Raw genomic sequence first — 21,538 nt, 5'->3', positions numbered from 1 at the left:
GTAGTGAGCTGTAGCAAGAGACAAGCATTACAGGGAAACCATTTGAATAATTTCATGTTCAGTTTATTTTAAAGGGGCTTTCCACTGCCACAGAAATTGGTGGCAGCGGGTCTGAGTGGCTTAAAAACATTAATGATACAATACTCACCTAAACCAATCCCCTGATGCTGCCATTCATACGCTGCCCAGCATTTAGCTGCTGTCTACCTCTAGCTCCCATCTCGGCATCCCTGGTAATGTCTTATCAGCCACTGACAAAGAATTTGTAGGCATTTCCTCTGTGTTGAGATGGGAGCAGAAAACCCCTTTAATTGGAGCCAAATTCTACACGTGTTATGTGGCTCTAGGATCTATCATTTTTCATCCATGAGACCTCCCTCAGCTTGGGACAGGGTCTACAGATAATCACATTTCAGGGGGTTTCTAGTTTTATATAGATAAAAGTGTTGCTTTGTGCCATAATTTACAGCAGTTGCTGGCGTGAGTTATTTATGTGCATGTGTCAGAAAACTGGCAACGTATTTCTTTGTGTTTCAATTCTGCCCCATTTTCAAGATTTGTTTGCTGTCAGTGTGCGAGAACACTTTTAAATACATTCACAGGCTGCAAGCCCATACATAGCAGGCTCTCAACCGAAATGTGGCTACAATGGTATCCAGTGTCATCAGTGCTCTTTGAGAGGAACATCCCGAACTTCAGATTGATACCTTGTAGCACTCTCGCAGGGCATTGCCTAGACTGCATGCAACGCAGCTCTGCCAGATTTCTAGTTTAAAGTCATATATATATTTTTGTATTTGCTAGTTTATTAGAGCAAGGAATGTATACCGGAGTTAGTCTGTCAATGATTGCCAAAAGATCTGTAATTACCTTGCTGTATAATAACAGCTTTCATTCCCTTTAGTTTAAACAGAAGACAGAGGGTCATTGCATGCCTGCATTAGGTTTCAGAGTGAGGAGGCGTGTCTCTCAGTAATCCAATCTGATTGGCTGGCAGGGAGCTGCTGGCTACAGCAAGTGTGTATGTGAAGTGATGGAAGGCAGTTTTGGCCTCAGAGAACCGGCAGAGGAGCCATCTTGAGAAGATCCTCCTATTGTAGAGGTTAAAACAGTCGTAACTAAGGGAAAAGATCAAGGAAGCAGTAGCATATGCTAAAATGAGATTGTATGATGAAAACATGACATAACATGACATAATTCCTATTGAGGGTGGAGGAGCAACTAAAGAAAAAGGACATACAAACATTTCATGCTATATTCCAAGGCAGTGTTCATAGTTGTGGTTTTATCACATGACAAAAGTGGTATGTGTGAACAAAGTCTTAGGCCTCTTGCAAACGGCCGTTGTGGGTCCGTTCCGTGCATTTTGCGGTCCCCAATGCACAGGCAACGTCCGTGCGGCGGCCGGGACGGATCGAGACCGATTCAACTTGAAGTTCTACTTTTTTTGCGGTCCGGAGGCACGGACAGAAACACCACGGAAGCACTCTGTAGTGCTTCAGTGGGGTTCCGATCTATGCTTCCGTTCCTCATCTCTGTGATTGCTGACCCATTCAAGTGAATGGGTCCGCATCTGTGATGCGAAGTGCACACGGGCCGCAATACGACCACGGACCCACAATGACCGTGTGCAAGAGGCCTTAACCTCAGATCAGGGACTGTCTGACTGCTGGGACCCCCAATGTCATGCAGCAAGATTTATTGCTATTCCTTTTTTGTGTTACCAGCATCTGCTGTGCAGTGTACAGTATTAGCTCTACAAATGCTGCATCAAAAGGCCATGCCAGAAATGTTACTTAGATTGTATTAATTCAATAACCTGTTATAAATATATGAAATAATATAGTAATTAATGCTGCTGAGTATGAAGCATAAATGACACAAAACCAGATGGATCATTTTGCCAAAGAAATGAAAGTCTGTAGCAGCGAATATCACAGTATACCAGAGGCTGTGTAAAGATTATTAATAAAACACAATGTATATATTGCTTTTGGAGAAAGCATGTGTGCAAAATATATTGCTTGATGTTAACCAGGAGACTATCAGCTGTGACTTCCAGATACCGTAACGTTTTCTTTGTGTCCTGCATTTATTAAAGGGGAATACAAGTGCCCAAAAATACATAGAAGATCACAGAGCAAAATCAAGAAATCTCATACTATGGCCTCATGCACATGACAGTATTTTTTCATGGTCCGCAAAACGGGGTTCCATTGTTCCGTGATCCGTGTCCGTTTTTTGTTTCCATGATTTTTGGAGGATCACCAGACATGAAGGAAATAGAAAAAAAATCGAAGTCAAGTTTGCCTTGCAAATGATAAAAAAAAACACGGACGTGGATGACAATCTTGTGTCCCTCCGTGTTTTTTCACGAACCAATTGACTTGAATGGGTCCGCAAACTGTTGTCCGTGAAAAAAATAGGACAGGTCCTATTTTTTTCACGGACTGGAAACACGGATCACGGACGCGGATGACAAGCGGTGCATTTTTGAAAGTCAATGGGTCCGCAGAAAATCACGGAAAATGGAACAACGGATACGGAACACAACAACGGTCGTGTGCATGAGGCCTAATAAGTACTGTTGCAAGTAAAAGGAACCCTTTGAATTTGTATTTCTGCATTGGTCAGATATGGTCTAATTGTTATCTAAGTCACAATCATAGGGCATCTGTCAGCAGTTTTGTACCTATGACACTGGCTGACCTGTTACATGTGCACTTGGCAGCTGAAGGCATCTGTGTTGGTCCAATGTTCATACAGTATGTGCCCGCATTACTGATAAAAATGACGTTTTAATATATGCAAAAAATCGCAATGGGGACGTTGCCGTTACACCTAGAGGCTCTGCGCTCTCTGCAATCTGCATGCAACCGGACAGCCTTTGTACATGGATCCGGATGCGGATCCGTCTTACAAATGCATTGCAAGAAAGAACGGATCCTTCTCTCCAGTAGTCATTTGGAGAAACTGATCCGTTATATATTGTTTTCACATTTTTACCGGTCTGCGCAGTGCAGATCCGGCACTAATACATTTCAATGTAAATTACTGCCGGATCCGGCATTCTGGCAACTAATCCTGGATTTTGGACAGAGATAATACTGCAGCATGGTGCGGTATTTCCTCCATCCAAAACGCCGTTCTGTGACTGAACTGAAGACATCCTGATGCATCCTGAACGGATTTCTCTCCATTCAGAATGCATGAGGATAAAACTGATCAGTTCTTTTCCGGTATTGGGCCCCTAAGACGGAACTCAATGCCGGAAAAGAATAACACTAGTGTGAAAATACCCTAACACAATACACGGGCACCGTTCCCTGTGCATTCCGCATCACGGATGCGGACCCATTCACTTCACTGGGTCCGCAAATTCGGAGATCCGTAATGGTGCGGAACGGAACCCTACAGAAGCACTACAAAGTGCTTCCGTGGAGTTTCGTTCCGTACTTCCGTTCCGCAATAAACATAGAACATGTCCTATCTTTTTGCAGAATGGACGGCTCACGGACCCATAAAAGTGAATGGGTCCGCTGCAGCTGCCCCACGGTGGGTGTTCATGTGCAAGAGGCCTAAAATGTACTTGTTGCATCTTGTGTTGCCCAGAGCTGAAGGCTCTTTATATACTTGTTGCATCTTGTGTTGCCCATGTGGCACAAACTGAAATCTGCGCCAGCTATGGGCATGCTGAGATTTCAGTTATAATTAATGCAAGTTAATTTCTAGCATAATTTTGGGAAAATGTATTGACCAGCCCCTTTCATTAAACTCCACCCACTTTATAAAAGTGCCATGAGTCTCAAAGTGCAAAATGCACATACATTTGAGAGTTGTGTATGCCATAAAATAACCCTGAACGGATATCACAAACAGAAAGCCAAAGCGCCAGTGTGAAAGTAGCCTAATGCAGAAATTCTGGTAATTCCAAACTGTTTATTTTCTTTTTCTTGCAACTGTAAATATGGTGCCTTAATGAGGCAAACATTACACCTAACATCTGTTTTCTCGAGCACTCGCTAACCTTCATCATGCCCGCCAACAGCTGACAAAAATAAAAAAAATGATATATGAACTGTACAATTAAAGGAGAAGTCCACCCAAAGGGATGGCAAGAAATATCACTACAGGGGATTAGGATAATGAGCTCAGCAATATATAAATATATAAACACATTCTTTGTGCAAAATACAATTAAAGGGGTTGTGTGGGATTTTAACCCCTTAAGGACCCGCGCCGTACATGTATGGCGCAGGTGGACATGACATAAGGACCAGCTCCGTACATGTATGCCAGGTTGATCGGGCGGTTGCAGAAGCTGTGCCCGCCCACTCAACGGCACGGATTCGGCAGTCGCTGACAGCCGGGCCCCTGCTGCATACGCCTAGGGGTGCATCAGGGGGTCTTCAAATGTGACATGGCAACTTAAAATGATCCCAGTGAAATCTGCCCTCCAAAAACCATATGTCGCTCGTTTTCTTCTGCGGCCTGCCGTGTGCCCATACAGCAGTTTACGATCACAAATGGGGTGTTTCTGTAAACACCACATTTGTAATAAATATTGAGTTTTGTTTGGCTGTTAACCCTTGCTTTGTTATTGGAAAAAAATTATTAAAATGCAAAATGCCAAAAAAGTGAAATTCTGAAATTGCATCTATATTTTGCTTTAATTCTTGCGGAACATCTAAAGGGTTAACAAATCAGTTTTGAATACCTTGGGGGGTGTAGTTTCTAAAATGGGGTCATTTATGGGTGGTTTCTATTATGAAAGCCCCACAAAGTAATTTCAGACCTGAACTGGTCCTTAAAAAGTGGGTTTTGGAAATTTTCTTAAACATTTTGAGATTTGCTTCTAAACTTCTAAAGGGTACTTTCACACTTGCGACAGAGAATTCCGGCAGGCAGTTCTGTCGCCGGAACTGCCTGCCAGATCCATCAAAACGTATGCAAACTGATGGCATTTGTCAGACGGATCAGGTTCCTGTTCCGTCTGACAAATGCATTGAAATTCCGGATAAGTCTCTCCGGTGTCATCCGGAAAAATTATCTGGCATTTATTTTTTTCACATTTTTAGCGGTCTGAACATGCACAGACTGCATGAACTGATCTGTTTTGCTGGAACACTCGGGGCCGGATCTGGCATTCCGGCAAGTGTTCCGGAATTTTGGACTGAGATAAATAGCAGCATGCTGCAGTATTTTCTCTGGCCAAATACTGTAAGAGTGACTGAACTAAAGACATCCTGATCCTGCCCCTAGGACGGAACTCAATACCGGAAAAGAATACTGCTAGTGTGAAAGTACCCTAAGCCTTCTAACGTCCCCCAAAAATAAAATGGCATTCACAAAATGATCCAAACATAAAGTAGACATATGGGAAATGTAAAGTAATAACTATTATATGAGGTATCTGTTTTAAAAGTAGAGAAATAGAAATTTGGAAAGTTGCACATTTTTCCAATTTTTGGGTAAATTATGATTTTTTTTAAATAAAAATGAAAAATATTGACTGAAATTTACCACTATCATGAAGTACAATGTGTCACGAGAAAACATTCTCAGAATGGCTTAGATAAGTAAAAGCGTTGCAAAGTTATTACCACATAAAGTGACACGTAAAATTTCCAAAAAACGGCCTGGTCCTTTAGGTGAAAAATTGCAGGGTCCTGCAGGGGTTAAGAAAGATGACTAAGAGCAGGGAATAGTATAGAATAACCAAAAGTTACCTGTTCCAATTCCCACATTGCTCCAGCACCACCACTCCTGTGGTCTGGCAGTGATCACTGCAGCCAGTCGGGGATCTCATGCTTGCAGGGCCGGTTCTACCATAAGGCAGACCAAGCGGCCGCCTTAGGGCGCACCCTGGGGGAGGGCGGAAAAATGTGACATGGAGGGGGAGAAATGTGACATGGGGGTCTGATGGCTGACATTGGGGGCTGATGGCTGGGGGATGAAAATCCTTGCACCGGCCCTGCATGCTTGCACATGTGACATGGCAGTAAAAATGTTAGGAATGTGTATTATTACATAATTCATTTTATGAGACCAAAATCTATTTTTACATCTAACTTGGCTTTGAAATAAGGGCACAGTGTGGGCAGGCAGTATAGAGGTATAACCAGTAAGAAGAGAGATTTTGATCACACTGTATAGAGTGCTAGTGAGACCACATCTGGAGTACAGTATCCAGTTCTGGAGACCCCACCTACAAAAAGACATAGATGAAATGGAACTCAATCTGTAAAGCCTTGAGGAAAGAAGGGAAAGGGGGACATGATTAAAAAACCTTTAAAGAGGACCTTTCACCGCTCCTGACGTAAAATACATACGTCACAGTGGCTGAAGGCTTGTATTGAGCGGGCTACTGCCTTAACCAGCTCCATAGGCGGCGGGTGCCACTGTATAATACGGCAGGCACCCTGCCTCAACGATGTGAACTGCTATCATGCAAAAAAGTGATTTCGGCATTTGTGAAATTCCAGTGAAATTGCGGGGCTCTGAACACTTACCATGACAGCCTGGGGCCTGGTGAGGCTTCCTAGGCCTGCTATAGTAAGCTGCCTGCTAAACTGTGCACGAGGCACAGCTCAGCAGGGAGTGTGTCAAAATCCTGTTCACCCTAAGGCCTCCTGCACACGAACGTTGTGTGCATCCGTGGCCGTTGTGCCGTTTTCAGTTTTTTTTCACGGACCCATTGACTTTCAATGGGTCCGTGGAAAAATCGGAAAATGCACCGTTTGGCAGCCGCATCCGTGAGCCGTGTTTCCTGGCCGTGAAAAAAATATGACCTGTCCTATTTTTTTCACGGCCAACGGTTCACGGGCCCATTCAAGTCAATGGGTCCGTGAAAGAACACGGATGCACACAAGATTGGCATCCGTGTCCGTGATCCGTGGCCGTAGGTTAGTTTCATACAGACGGATCCGAAGATCCGTCTGCATAAAAGCTTTTTCAGAGCTGAGTTTTCACTTCGTGAAAACTCAGATCCGACAGTATATTCTAACACAGAAGCGTTCCCATGGTGATGGGACGCTTCTAGTTAGAATACACTACAAACTGTGTACAAGACTGCCCCCTGCTGCCTGGCAGCACCCGATCTCTTACAGGGGGATATGATAGTGCGGCACCTGAAGGGGTTAATTGTACTATCATATCCCCCTGTAAGAGATCAGGGCTGCCAGGCAGCAGGGGGCAGACCCCCCCCCCTCCCCAGTTTGAATATCATTGTGCGGCCCCCCCCTCCCCTGTTGTTAACTCGTTGGTGGCCAGTGTGCGCACCCCCCTCCCTCCCTCCCTCCCTCTATTGTTTTAATACATTGGGGCCAGTGTGCGCGCGCCCCCAACCCCCCCCCCCTCCCTCTATTGTTTTAATACATTGGGGCCAGTGTGCGCACCCCCCAACCCCCCCCCCCTCCCTCCCTCTATTGTAATAATAGCATTGGGGCCAGTGTGCGCACCCCCCCCCCCCCCCCCCCATCATCGGTGGCAGCGGAGTAGAAGATTTTCATACTTACCTGGCTGCTGGCTGCTGCGATGTCTGCGTCCGGCCGGGAGCTCCTCCTACTGGTAAGTGACAGCAATGCGCCGCACAGACCTGTCACTTACCAGTAGGAGGAGCTCCCGGCCGGACACAGAGATCGCAGCAGCCAGCAGCCAGGTAAGTATGAATCTTCTACTCCGCTGCCACCGATGATCGGGGGGGGGGGGGGGGGGCACACTGGCCCCAATGCTATTATTACAATAGAGGGAGGGAGGGGGGGGGGGGGTTGGGGGGGCGCGCACACTGGCCCCAATGCTATTATTACAATAGAGGGAGGGAGGGGGGTGCGCACACTGGCCACCAACGAGTTAACAATAGGGGAGGGGGGGCCCACTGGCCACCAATAAGTTAAAAACAGGGGGGGGGGTCTGCCCCCTGCTGCCTGGCAGCACCTGCCAGGCAGCAGGGGACAGTCATGTACACAGTTTTTTTGTATATTCTAACCTGAAGCGTCTCCATCACCATGGGAACGCCTCTGTGTTAGAATATACTGTCGGAAATGAGTTTCACGATGTAGCTCATATCCGACAGTATATTCTAACATAGAGGCGTTCCCATGGTGATGGGGACGCTACAAGTTAAAATATACCATCGGATTGGAGAAAACTCCAATCCGATGGTATAACAGAACTCCAGACTTTACATTGAAAGTCAATGGGGACGGATCCGTTTGAAATGGCACCATATTGTGTCAACATCAAACGGATCCGTCCCCATTGACTTGCATTGTAATTCAGGACGGATCCGTTTGGCTCCGCACGGCCAGGCGGACACCAAAATGACTTTTTTTTCATGTCCGTGGATCCTCCAAAAATCAAGGAAGACCCACGGACGGAAAAACGGTCACGGATCACGGACCTACGGACCCCGTTTTTGCGGACCGTGTAAAAAAACGTTCGTGTGCAGGAGGCCTAAGGCTGAGTTCACACGGGCGAGATTTCCGCGCGGGTGCAATGCAGTAGGTGAACGCATTGCACCTGCACTGAATCCTGACCCATTCATTTCAATGGGGCTGTGCACATGAGCATTTTTTTTCATGCATCACTTCTGCAATGCTTTAAAATCGCAGCATGTTCTATATTCTGCGTTTTTCACGCAGTCCTGGCTCCATAGAAGTGAATGGGGCTGCGTTAATAACGCATTGCATCTGCAAGCAAGTGCGGATGCAATGCGTTTTTCACTGATGGTTGCTAGGAGATGTTGTTTGTAAACCTTCAGTTTTTTATCACGCGCGTGAAAAAAGCATCAAAACGCATTGCACCCGCGCGGAAAAAACTGAACAACTAAACGCAATTGCAGCCAAAACTGACTGAACTTGCTTTCAAAATGGTGCGAGTTTAACTGAACGCACCCTGAACGCATCCGGACCAAATCTGTCACGCTCGTGTGAACTCAGCCTTAGGCCTCTTTCACACTACCGTTTTTTTTTTCCGTTTTGCGGTCCGTTTTTTGCGTTCCGTATACGGTCCGTATACGGAACCATTCATTTCAATGGTTCCGCAAAAAAACGGAATGTGTTCCGTATGCATTCCGTTTCCGTATTTCCGTTTTTCCGTTCCGTTGAAAAGATAAAACATGTCCTATATTTGGCCGCAAATCACAGTCCGTGGCTCCATTCAAGTCAATGGGTCCGCAAACAAAACGGAACACATACGGAAATGCATCCGTATGTCTTCCGCATCCGTTCCGTTTTTTGCGGAACCATCAATTGAAAATGTTATGCCCAGCCCAATTTTTTCTATGTAATTACTGTATACTGTATATGCCATACGGAAAAACGGAACGGAACAACGGAACGGAAACGGAACCACAACGGAAGCAAAAAACGGAACAACGGATCCGTGAAAAACGGAACGCAAAACACTGAATTCAACATACTGTAGTGTGAAAGAGGCCTAAGGCCTCTTTCACACGGACGTTGCGGGAAAATGTGCGGGTGCGTTGCGGGAACATGCACGATTTTTCCGCGCGAGTGCAAAACATTGTAATGCGTTTTGCACTCACGTGAGAAAAATCAACATGTTTGGTACCCAAACCCGAACTTCTTTACAGAAGTTCGGGCTTGGGATCGGTGTTCTGTAGATTGTATTATTTTCCCTTATAACATGGTTATAAGGGAAAATAATAGCATTCTGAATACAGAATGCATAGTAAAATAGCGCTGGAGGGGTTAAAAGAAATAAAAAAAATAATTTAACTCACCTTAATCCACTTGATCGCGCAGCCGGCATCTCCTCCTGTCTTCATCTTAGCTGTGTGCAGTAACAGGACCTGTGGTGACGTCACTCCGGTCATCACATGATCCATCACATGATCAGAATGTATTCAGAATGTTATTATTTTCCCTTATAACCATGTTATAAAGGAAAATAATAATGATCGGGTCTCCATCCCGATCATCTCCTAGCAACTGTGCGTGAAAATCGCACCGCATCCGCACTTGCTTGCGGATGCTTGCGATTTTCACGCAACCCCATTCACTTCTATGGGGCCTGCGTTACGTGAAAAACGCAGAATATAGAGCATGCTGCGATTTTCATGCAACGCACAAGTGATGCGTGAAAATCACCGCTCATGTGCACAGCCCCATAGAAATGAATGGGTCAGGATCCGCGCGGAATACTCACCCTCTTTCACAGGACCGTATGGTCTGTTTCACACGAGCGGATGCCGTTGCGTGTCATCCGCAGCATGAATGACAGCCAAGCCCCGCACTGGACAGCAGAGACACGAAGCATTAACATGATTAATAATGCTCCGTGCCTCTCTGTAATCTTTTTGCTACAAAATCACATTGAGATAAAGTTGTCACTGTGATTTTGTAGCAAAAAGATCACAGAGAGGCACGGAGCATTATTAATCATGTTAATGCTTCGTGTCTCTGCTGTCCAGTGCGGGGCTTGGCTGTCATTCATGCTGCGGATGACACGCACAAAATAGTCCTACGTATTTTGCGGTTCGTTTTTCACGGATCCGACTTGAATGTAGCGATGGAACGTTATTTGCAGGCAATAATAAGACAAGTTCTATCTTTTAGCGGAACAGATATACGGAATGGAATGCATACGGATACGGAGTACATTCAGTTTTAAAAAAAAGAAAATGGAAGGTATGTGTCACCGAGGTTCCTGGCTTCAGTGAAGTAAGAGCCAGTATTATATGTGTCAGCAGCAGCTATTGCTAATTGACACCTTGAGAATTAGCATGGCTGTCATAGTGTATCCGGGACGGCTCTTACTGGGAGTAGTCAAAGTGCTAGGAGGGTGACTACTCCCCATGTTCCAGGCTGGGTTTTGCCAGGCATAATAACCAGCCAGCACTGCCAGGTGTGGTGGATTTACCTCCCTCTGACAGTGGAGCTCAGGAGTCTGTGTGCTGTGACCTGAGGGCTGTGCCTGGATTTGAGGTTGGAGCCGATTTGGAGGACTCAGTCCCCTCTAACGCTGGGTTCACACCTAGGCGTTTCTCAAACGCGCGTTTCTATGCGCGTTTTTGTCGCGCGTTTTATGCGCGTTTTTTTTAATAGTGAACGCGCGTTTGACGCGCGTTTGGGTGATTGACAGCAGTGTTGTCCAAAGAGTCTATGGCCCAAACGCGCGTCAAACGCGCCAAAAAAAGCTCCTGTACTTGTTTGAGCGTCGGGCGTTTTACAGCGCGATCGTACGCGCTGTAAAACGCCCAGGTGTGAACCCTTCCCATAGGGAATCATTGGTTCTTACCTGTTGTGCGTTTTACAGCGCGTAGGAACGCGCTGTAAAACGCTCAGGTGTGAACCCAGCGTAAAGGTGAAACAGACCGCCTGTGGACTTGATGAGGCTGAACTGCTAACAGGGTGTGAATTAACACCCAGGAGAAAAGGTGACTTTTTTATTGTTTATGGACTTTCCTTGTGTGTGAACAAACACCAAGCACCTGCGTTTTTTGACACAGCTTATCTGCGTTTTGTTATACAGCAATGTGTGAATAAACACCGCTGTTGGATTCAAGAACTATGTACTTTGCCTCTATACTGCATCCGCTAGTCCTAACTACCAGAGCGAATCCCCACACCCCAAAAATATTTTTTCCCCATTTTTCTATCCTAGACATGGTAAATTAAACGGTGCCATTAAAAAATGCAACTTATCTTGCCAAAAATACGACCTTATATTTCTATGTGGACGGAAAACTGAAAAAAGTTATGGCTATTGAAATGCGGGGAGGCAAAAATGAACATGGCCCTGGTATGTAAGGGGTTAAATAAGGTTCAAGAGGGAAGTGTTCTTAATAAGAAGTTAGGGCTCATGCACACAAACGTATTTTCTTTCCGTGTCCGTTCATTTTTTTTTTGCAGAACGTATACGGAACTATTCACTTCAATGGGTCCGCAAAAAATGGAAGTTACCCCGTGTGCATTCCGTTTCTGTATGTCCGTATTTCCGTTCCACAAAAAAAATAGAACATGTCCTATTATTGTCCGCATTACGGACAAGGATAGTACTGTTCTATGAAGGGCCAACTGTTCCGTTCCGCAAAATGCGGAATGCACACGGATGTCATCTGTATTTTTTGCGGACCGCAAAATACAAACGGTCGTGTGCATGAGCCCTTAAACACATGAACAAGGGGGCACAATCTGAAATTAGCTGGGGGTAAGACCAGGAGCAGTATCAATAAATATTATTTTACTATAAGAGTGGTTGAAGCTTGGAACAAACCTCCAGATGTGGTTGGCAAATCTACAGTAAGTGAATTTAAACACTCGTATATATAAACATATAAAAATAAAAAGGAAAAAATGTAAGGGCATACTAGATCGACCATGTGGTCTTTTTCTGATGTCAACCTTCTATGTTTCTGTGAATTAGGGTCCATTCACACGTCCGTAGTGTATTGCGGATCCGCAATACACCCGGCCGGCACCCCCATAGAACTGCCTATGCTTGTCCACAATTGTGGACAATAATAGAACATGTTCTATTTTTTTCGTGAACCGCGGACCGGAAGATCGGGGCCGCGATCCCGAAATGCGGATGCGGACAGCACACTGTGTGCTGTCCTCATCTTTTCCGGCCCCACAGAGAATGAATGGGTCTGGATTCGTTCCGCAATGTTCCGGACCCATTCTACGGACGCTGTGAATGGGACCCTTAAAGGGGTTTTCCAAGACTTTTCTACTGATGATCTATCTTCTATCAGTGGGGTTGTGACTCACAGGACCCCCACCGATCAGCTGTTTAAGAAGTCAGCGGCACTTGCAGTAGCACTGTGGCCTTCTTGCAGCTTTGCTTTCGCCATGTGACGTTGCGTTTATCGGTCACATGGCCTAGGGGCAGCTCAGCCCTATTGAAGTGAATGGGGCTGAGCGCGTTACCAGGCACAACCGCTGTCTAATGGATGGCACTGCGCTCGGTGAGCAGAGAGAAGGCCTTGGCGCTACTATGAATGCCAGTGCCTTTTCAAACAGCTGATCACTGGGGGTGTCAGGACAAAAACCCTTTTAAAAGAATTTTCTGGGAGGTAAAAATTGCGAGCACTGCAACCTCTTCCCTCCGCCTGTGATGTCACATCCATCGGTCACATAGCCGTGGTGCAGCTCTGCCCCTTTCAGATGAATGGGACTTGGTTACAGCACCAAGCACGGTCACTATACAGAGTACAATGCTAGCGCTTGGTATGCTATGAAGAGGCCACGGCTGATTGGTAGACATGCTGGTAGATGGACCCCCGTTGATCAAGAATTGATTACCTATCATGAGAATCGGTCACAAAATTCCTGGAAAACCCCTTGACCAGCGGTGCTCTGTAGTGCGGGTTTAGATCCAAGTTGCATGATGGGGCCAGTGATAGACGTTTCTATTCCTATCCAGCCATACGCTGGCAAAGGCCTGTGCTTATAGGAAGAGATACAGATCAGCCGCTGCGCTAATCTTCCGTCCGATACTTGTCTTACATTGTGTTTCTCCTTCATTACATTTGCAGCTTCCTCTCCTTATCTGCTCAGTCTATCATTGGCGACAGTCAGTGAGTGCAAAAACATGTTAGCAGTATCTGTACCTTGTGTAGAGATAGCAGAAGCCATTGTAGTGAAAGCATGAAGAAGCTATCTGTCTGCACGTCCTCCCCTCCGGTTACCTTCCTGCCTCTTCCTTATCTCAGTATCTTTCATCTTTAGAAGGCAGGAGATGACATTTCCATGTTGGTGTATAATTCTGTCTAAACCCGAAATTATTGTTGATGGAATCGTCTTATGGGAAGATACAGGCAGCCCCACCCTGTATTCGTTTGCAGAACTGCAGGTAGACGAACGATCCAAGCATGATGCTTGGCGCGTATCTTACATTTCATTGTTGGGACCGGTTCACATACACCGATCAGCCGTAAGATTGAAACCACCTATTGTGTACTATGAGGTTAGGCAGCAGCCCCATAAGTAGCCGGCTGAGGTACTGTGTCTTCTGTGTGAGACTGGACCGGAGAGGCTAGACTTCACTCCCTAGATGTGCCACTAAGCCTTGGGTGCCCAGGACCCTTTCATCAGTACATCAGTTGTGCTTCCTTGAACCACTTTTGGTAGATACTAACCACCCTACAAGATCGGCCATTTTGGAGATAGTCTAGCTCACAATGTGGCCCTTGTCAGAGTCGCTCAGATCCTTATGACTGGCCATTTTTCCTGCTTCCAGCACATGAACTTCAATAAGTGATGTTTCACTTGCTACCAAAGGCTACGATCACATCTCTGTGAACGTGATCCAGCCGGCTGGTCCGGCAGAGAACAGCTTGCTGGAGTTCACCAGATCCGGCATTGCCTGATACTGGCTTTCTTCACTGATTGAACACTTTCCGGCATGAGTGTTGGGCTTTAGCAGGAAAAAAACATTGTATGCAACGGTTTTTATCCGGCTACTCATGTCAGAAAGCGGCTGGATCCCATTAGAGTCTATGGGGTCCAGGATTGAACGGCAGTATCTGGTCCAATACCCTGAACTCCTCCAGGCTGTTCTCCGACGGATCAGGCTACTGGAGGTGTGAACATAGCCTAAGGCCTAGTTCACACGAACGTATGGCTTTTATAGTTTTATAGTTTTTTGCGGTCCGTTTTTCACGAATCCATTGTTACGTTTTTGAGTTCCGTTGTGTTTCCGTTTCCCTTCCGTTTTTCCGTTCCGTTTTTCCGTATTCCATGTACAGTATACAGTAATTACATAGAAAAAATTGGGCTGGGCATAACATTTTCAATAGAATGTTCAGAAAAAACGGAACGGATACGGAAGACATACGGATGCATTTCCTTATGTGTGTTTTTTTTGCGGACCCATTGACTTGAATGGAGCCACGGAACGTGACTTGCGGCCAAATATAGGACATGTTCTATCTTTCAACGGAAATACGGAAACGGAATGCATACGGAGTACATTCCGTTTTTTTGCGGAACCATTGAATGGTTCCGTATGCGGATTGTATACGGAACACCAAAAAACGGCCCGTACACTCGCAAAAAAAAAAACGTTCGTGTGAACTAGGCCTAGCACTGTATATCCCAATGGATAGGTGCCACTTGATAATCGGTGTCATTCACTGTTTTGATTTTATGACTGATCAGCGTATACACAGCAGAGGAAAAATGCTGCACGTGCTTCCCATCCAGTCTGAAGAAAATTAAACTATTGATAAATGGCAGTGAATAATTAATTAACTCATTCATGTTATTATAAAGGCTGGAATCACACGTGCAGTTTTGGTGCAGTTTTAAATGGAGTATAAGTGGCTGGTTTGTTGTCTGAAGAATGCATCTAACCGGAGCTGCTTCTGCTGCATCTGATCAGACTTCTACAAATCCCATTCAGATAAATGGGATAGTCACAGAAATTTCTGGAACAAATACGCATGTTAAAAGGATTTTCCGGGAGAACAATATTGAGGTGTTCTCAGCAACCTCGCCGATCAGCAGCTTGAAGGGATTGGTGGCAGTATCAGGTGTCAAACCTCCTCTGACCAGATATTGATGACCTACTGTATCCTAACAATAGGTATCAATACTCTACTCCTGGAAAACCCCTTAATTGTCTTTTTTAATCGGACATATGACTTTTGTTGCATTCACCATAATGTACATCTTCTGGGGGAATCTTTTCCTCCTGAATTTTTATGAATAAAAAAGAATAAAAATGCGGATCCATACTGTAGAAATGCTATGCCCAGCCCATATTGCTCATGTGTTTGATGATTAATAAGTTACTGTTTTAGTTTCCGATCCGCAAAAAACGGATCAAATACGGAAACCATATGGATATGTTTTGTGGAATAACAGAATGGAGGAGGACTTAAATCAGAGAAAAAAAAACTCAGATGCGGAACAACGGATCCGTGAAAAATGGACTGTGAAACAACAGTCGTGTGCATGAGCCCTTACCCTGGGTTCACACCTGAGCGTTCTGAAAGGAGCGCTCTGTATGCGCGATTGTACCGTCGTTTACAATCGTGCATACAGAGACAAGCGAACGCCCATTGTCGCACGTTCCCGAAAGTCTATGTACGGGAACGCGCGACAAAACGCCCCAAAGAAGCTCAAGAACTTTTTGGAGAGTAGGGCGTTTTACAGCGCGTTCAAGCGCGCTGTAAAACGCTCAAGTGTGAACCAGGGCCATAGGGAAGCATTGGTTTTCATGTGTTGAGCGTTTTACAGCGCGTTTGAACGCGCTGTAAAACACTCAGGTGTGAACCCAGCATTAGGGTGTTATTAAACTGCCTAATCTTTGGGCAGTGCAAGCGCCGCTGGCTCGTTTACCCCGGCCTGATTGCACAGGCCAATGCAAACTTTTACCCTAAGTTCACACTTGAGCGTTTTACAGCGCGTTCCTACGCGCTGTAAAACGCGCAACACATGAAAACCAATGCTTCCCTATGGGGCTGGTTCACATTTTCGCGTTTTACAGCGCGTTTGAACGCGCTGTAAAACGCCCGACGCATAAACAAGGTCAGGAGCTTTTTTTGGGGCGTTTGACGCGCGTTTGGGCCATATACTCTTTGGACAACACTGCTGTCAATCACCCAAACGCGCGTCAAACGCGCGTTCACTATTACAAAAAACGCGCATAAAAACGCGCGACAAAAACGCGCATAGAAACGTGCGTTTGAGAAACGCTTAGGTGTGAAAGCAGGGTAAATGAGAGAGGAACGATTTCTACTGCAGTCGTTTCTCCATCATTTTCTTCTGCAGACAATCGGCAGCACATCCTTGATTTAACAGGGAGACATGCTGCCGATTATCGGCCCATCAGCCAATCAATGAGCGTTTGCTCGTTTATCGGCTGATCGGCTGCTCAGTTATATGGATCAGTTATCGGGAGCGAGTGTTTGTTTCCCCCGATAATTGGCCTGAAATTGTGCAGTCTTATGGATCTCTTTTTGTATACACACCTGCATTTTGTCAAAAAGTGCATGTGTGATTTGAAGTGTTGCTGTGAGTTGCTAAGGACATGGTTTTCTGAGACTCAATTTCTAATATGTCGCTGTATTTTCATTTAGGTCCAACATTCACCCAGAATATGCCACCTCCAGTAATCATGAATTTAAGATGCATACATTTGAACGAGTTACATCCTGCAAAGTTTGTCAGATGCTGCTCAGGTAATTTATCTGATACTTCAGGCCTGATGGATATTACTTGCCATCTAATTGTATATAATAGGCTGCTGGGGGTATGAGGGGTTCTGTTTACTGACATATGTTGTCCTAGATTTAACAGATTAGAGGCTACACCTTTGGGGCAATATTTTTTATTAGTGCATTATACTCATTTTGAGCTAAAATCATTTTTTCAAGGTTTATTATTAATAATATGAAGTCCTTTTTTCCATACATAGCTGAGATGCTTTAGTAGCAGCCTTTGGATTTTCTCTTTTTCCATCAGTTAGGCCTCATGCACACGACCGCTTTTTTTTTTTGCGGTCCGCAAAAACGGGTTCCGTGATCCGTGTCCGTTTTTCCTTCCGTGGGTCTTCCTTGATTTTTGGAGGATCCACGGACATGAAGGAAAAAGTCGTTTTGGTGTCCGCCTGGCCGTGCGGAGCCAAACGGATCCGTCCTGACTTACAATGCAAGTCAATGGGGACGGATCCGTTTGACGTTGACACAATATGGTGCAATTGCAAACGGATCCGTCCCCCATTGACTTTCAATGTAAAGTCAGAAGTCCCTATTATACCATCGGATCGGAGTTTTCTCAAATCCGATGGTATATTTTAACTTGAAGCGTCCCCATCACCATGGGAACGCCTCTATGTTAGAATATACCATCGGATTTGAGTTACATTGTGAAAACTCATATCCGACAGTATATTCTAACACAGAGGCGTTCCTATGGTGTGGAGGAATTGCATTTTTTTTTCCAATTCCACCCCATTTGGAATTTTTTTCCACTTACCAGTATATTGTATGCCATATTAACTAGTGGCATTAGAAAGTACAACTTATCCCACAAAAAAACAGCAATCATATGGATATGTGAATGGAAAAATTAAAAAGTTATGGCTCAAGGAAGATAGGGAAGAAAAATGAAAACGCAAAAAAATCCGCTAAAGAAACACGGATCCCGGCCGAGTGCATGGTGCCATTTATTTTTTAATTTCTGTAGAAGTGTCCTATCCTTGTCCACAAAAAGGACAAGAATAGGACATACTCTATCTTTTTGTGGGGCCACGGATTGGACATAGTGTTGTCCACATCCATATGGCCCCCTTGAAATGAGTAGGTCCGCATCTGATCCGAAAATTAGGACCGCAAATATGGTTGTGTGAATGGTCTCTAAATTCTACATTTTGGACATGTACACTTATAAAGTAATATGTGTCAAATAAATAATATTAATAAGAAGGTGGAGACCCATTAATACATTTCTTTTTTTCAGGGGGACCTTCTTCCAGGGATATTTTTGTTCTAGGTGTGGGACAGGGGCTCACAAGGAGTGCCTGGGCAGAGTGGATACCTGCGGACGTGGAGGTAGGAAATATCAGCAGTGACTGCAGCCTTTTAATGAGACTGTAAAGAGAGAAAGGCATAGTTAAAGTTCATTCGGCGTGTGATGTGTTTTTATTGGAGCACATATACTCTTAAAACTGCCATTTATATGCACAATTAGAGTAGCATGTGAGATTCATGAGGACTCTGACCCTCCTTAATTATCATAATAGTACCTAGGGAAACAGTTGGGAATCGTGTTTGATTTTAACCACTAATGTGCCGGAGCGGTGTAACCAATGTGCACTTTAAAGAGCCGAGAATCCTATACAGTACAGACATCAGTGAATAGTAATTTTTATATTCATGAACATACTGTATTATTTTGGTATAGTAGTGCAATTTAAATTAAGATGTTTTCACACATATATTTTAGGCAGCCTTACAAGTAACCCTTAGTTCACACCATAGGTTGACGAATACCTTGTAGTGCCCATAGACTTTAACCCTTAGAGGACCTTGCGATTTTCCGTTTTTGTTTTTCACTCCCAGCTTTTCTGTTCACATAGCCTTATAAGGGCTATAGTGAAGGACTGACGACTTTGTGACTGCTTGGACACTAACCATGGACCAAATATGTACAGTGCAGAGATAAATTATAGCTTAATCTTACATATGGATATGTGATACATTAACTAATTTTGGATGATTTAGGCCTGTTTCACACTTGCATTAGGCTTTCTAAATTTTGATATCAGACAGAGGATTGAAAAAACAGAATTAAACAGATCCGTTCCTTTTAATACATCCAGATTCATCTGTTTCAGCCGGATCTGGTTGTATTATATCAAAACTGAACAAACCGGATTAAGTATGAAAATCCTTGTAAGTCAATGGGCACCCCTTGGCTAACAAAAAAACTGATTCGTCACTATTGACTTAGGCTTATTGCACACGTACGTGTGCTCTCCGTGGCCATATTGCGGACCGCATTTGCGGATCCGCAATACACAAGCACCGTTCCGTGTGCATTTCGCATCACCAGTGTGGACCCATTCACTTCAATGGGTCCGCAAATCTGGAGATGCGGAATGGTGCGGAACGGAAGCACAGAACCCTACGGAAGCACTACAGAGTGCTTCCGTGGGGTTTCGTCCTGTACTTCCGTTCCGCAAAAAGATAGAACATGTCCTATCTTTTTGCGGAACGGCCGGATCGCGGACCCATTAAAGTGAATGGGTCCGCGATCCGCTGCTGCTGCCCCACGGTGGGTGTTCGTGCATTGTGGCCTGCAATTTGTCACAGGGAACACATGTTCGTGTGCAGGAGGCCTTACATTGATTTTCATATCGAATCCGGTTGTTCCGTTTCGCAGACCAGACACAAAACCACAGCCTGCGCGGTTTTGTGTCCAGTCAAAAAATGCAACAAAATGAAATGCATCCTGATCACTTTTGTCTCCACTGACAATGAATAGGGACAAAACTGATCCGTTTTGGCCTGGTTTTAAGAACCTCTGCCGGATCTCAAAATCGGAAAGACTCAACTCAAGTGTGAAATAGACCTTAGGCTGGTTTCACACGGGCGATGCTGGAAAAGATGCGGGTGTGTTGCGGGAAAATCCGCGATTTTTTCCCCGCGAGTGCAAAGCATTTTAATGCGTTTTGCACGCGTGTAAGAAAAATCGGCATGTTTGGTATCTAGAACCGAACCCGGACTTCTTCACAGAAGTTCGGGTTTGGGTTGAGTATTCTGTAAATTTTATTATAAAAAAAAAAAAATAGCATTCTTTAATACAGAATGCTTAGTAAAAGGTCAATTGAGGGTTAAAAAAAATAAAATAAATTAACTCACCTCCTCCAATTGATCGCGTAGCTGCCGGTCTCCTGGTCTTTCTTCAGGACCTGTCAAAGGACCTGTGGTGACGTCGCTATGCTCATCACATGGTCCATCACCATGGTGATTGATCATGTGATGTATCATGTGATGAGCACAGTGATGTCACCACAGGTCCTTTGACAGGTCCTGAAGAAAGAACAGGAGACCGGCAGCTACTCGATCAATTGGAGGAGATTAATTTTGTATTTTATTTTTAACCCTCAACTGACCTTTTACTGAGCATTCTGTATTAAAGAATGCTATTATTTCCCCTTATAACCATGGTATAAGGAAAAATAATAGAGTGAATAGACTTTCATCCTAGCAACCATGCGTGAAAATCGCACAGCATCCGCACTTGCTTGCGGATGCTTGCAATTTTCAAGTAGCCCCATTCACTTCTATGGGGCCTGCGTTGCGTGAAAAATGCTCAATATAGAGCTTGCTGCGATTTTCACGCAACGCACAAGTGCTGCGCGAAAATCACCGCTCATGTGCACAGCCCCATAGAAATTACGTTCACCTCATGCATTGCACCCGCGCGGAAAACTCGCCCGTGTGAAAGGGGCCTTAGTCTTGGGATGCTAATGATTCTTCAAACCCTAGGATCAGGTTCACAAAGGGCATGTGTAGTACAGGTGGATGCTTAGTGTGTAAGTCCGTATTTGCATTGCCATATACTGTAGCATCATGTGAATGCAAAATATCTAAACCAGGATTGCATGTTTTTTTAAAGACCTTCCTACATTGTGCTCATAGAATTTTATCCCAGGTTGCTACATACAGTATGTAAGTCTCATAAGAAAAAAGCTAAAATTCTAAGTGCCAAGTGACTACCTAGCTGCTAGGTTAATAACCTCCCAATAGAGAATCCCAATGGCTGCATTATGTGCCATGCCAGTTTTAGTTTTGGACTACTAACGGACTAGAAACCAAACATGCCAAGTGGTATTTACTGACTGACAGCAGAGAGGGTGGCAGGGACGCACCCAGTGCCGCCCACTGCTTACATTAGAAGTCTACCTCCATTTCCGCTGCTATGTCCAGTCAGTCTGTGTCCTGTTCTTCCCGCTGGTAATGCTGTTTTCCAATTTCCTTCCAGAGTCCGGTACTTTGAAGGCTTGGGTAGGTTAGTTTTTTTTTCTTATTTCAATAATCCACTCATTGTATAACAGA

At 44.8% G+C, this 21,538-nt stretch overlaps 1 protein-coding gene across 2 annotated transcripts in view; it reads left to right on the top strand.

Annotated features, from left to right (window-relative positions):
* VAV3 (vav guanine nucleotide exchange factor 3) overlaps positions 1-21,538 on the top strand; it is a 207,952-nt gene that overhangs the window by 132,982 nt on the left and 53,432 nt on the right. For both annotated transcript variants that reach the window (XM_044302172.1, XM_044302173.1), the window contains exons 16-18: positions 17,054-17,155; positions 18,435-18,526; positions 21,465-21,487. In XM_044302172.1, coding sequence (XP_044158107.1) covers positions 17,054-17,155; positions 18,435-18,526; positions 21,465-21,487 — 217 coding nt within the window. The remainder of the gene's footprint in view (positions 1-17,053; positions 17,156-18,434; positions 18,527-21,464; positions 21,488-21,538) is intronic.

This window comes from Bufo gargarizans, chromosome 7, assembly GCF_014858855.1.
Source record: "Bufo gargarizans isolate SCDJY-AF-19 chromosome 7, ASM1485885v1, whole genome shotgun sequence".
NCBI classification, from domain to species: domain Eukaryota; kingdom Metazoa; phylum Chordata; class Amphibia; order Anura; family Bufonidae; genus Bufo; species Bufo gargarizans.
Note: the sequence above shows the minus strand (reverse complement) of the source record. Positions and strands in the feature narration are given on the sequence as shown.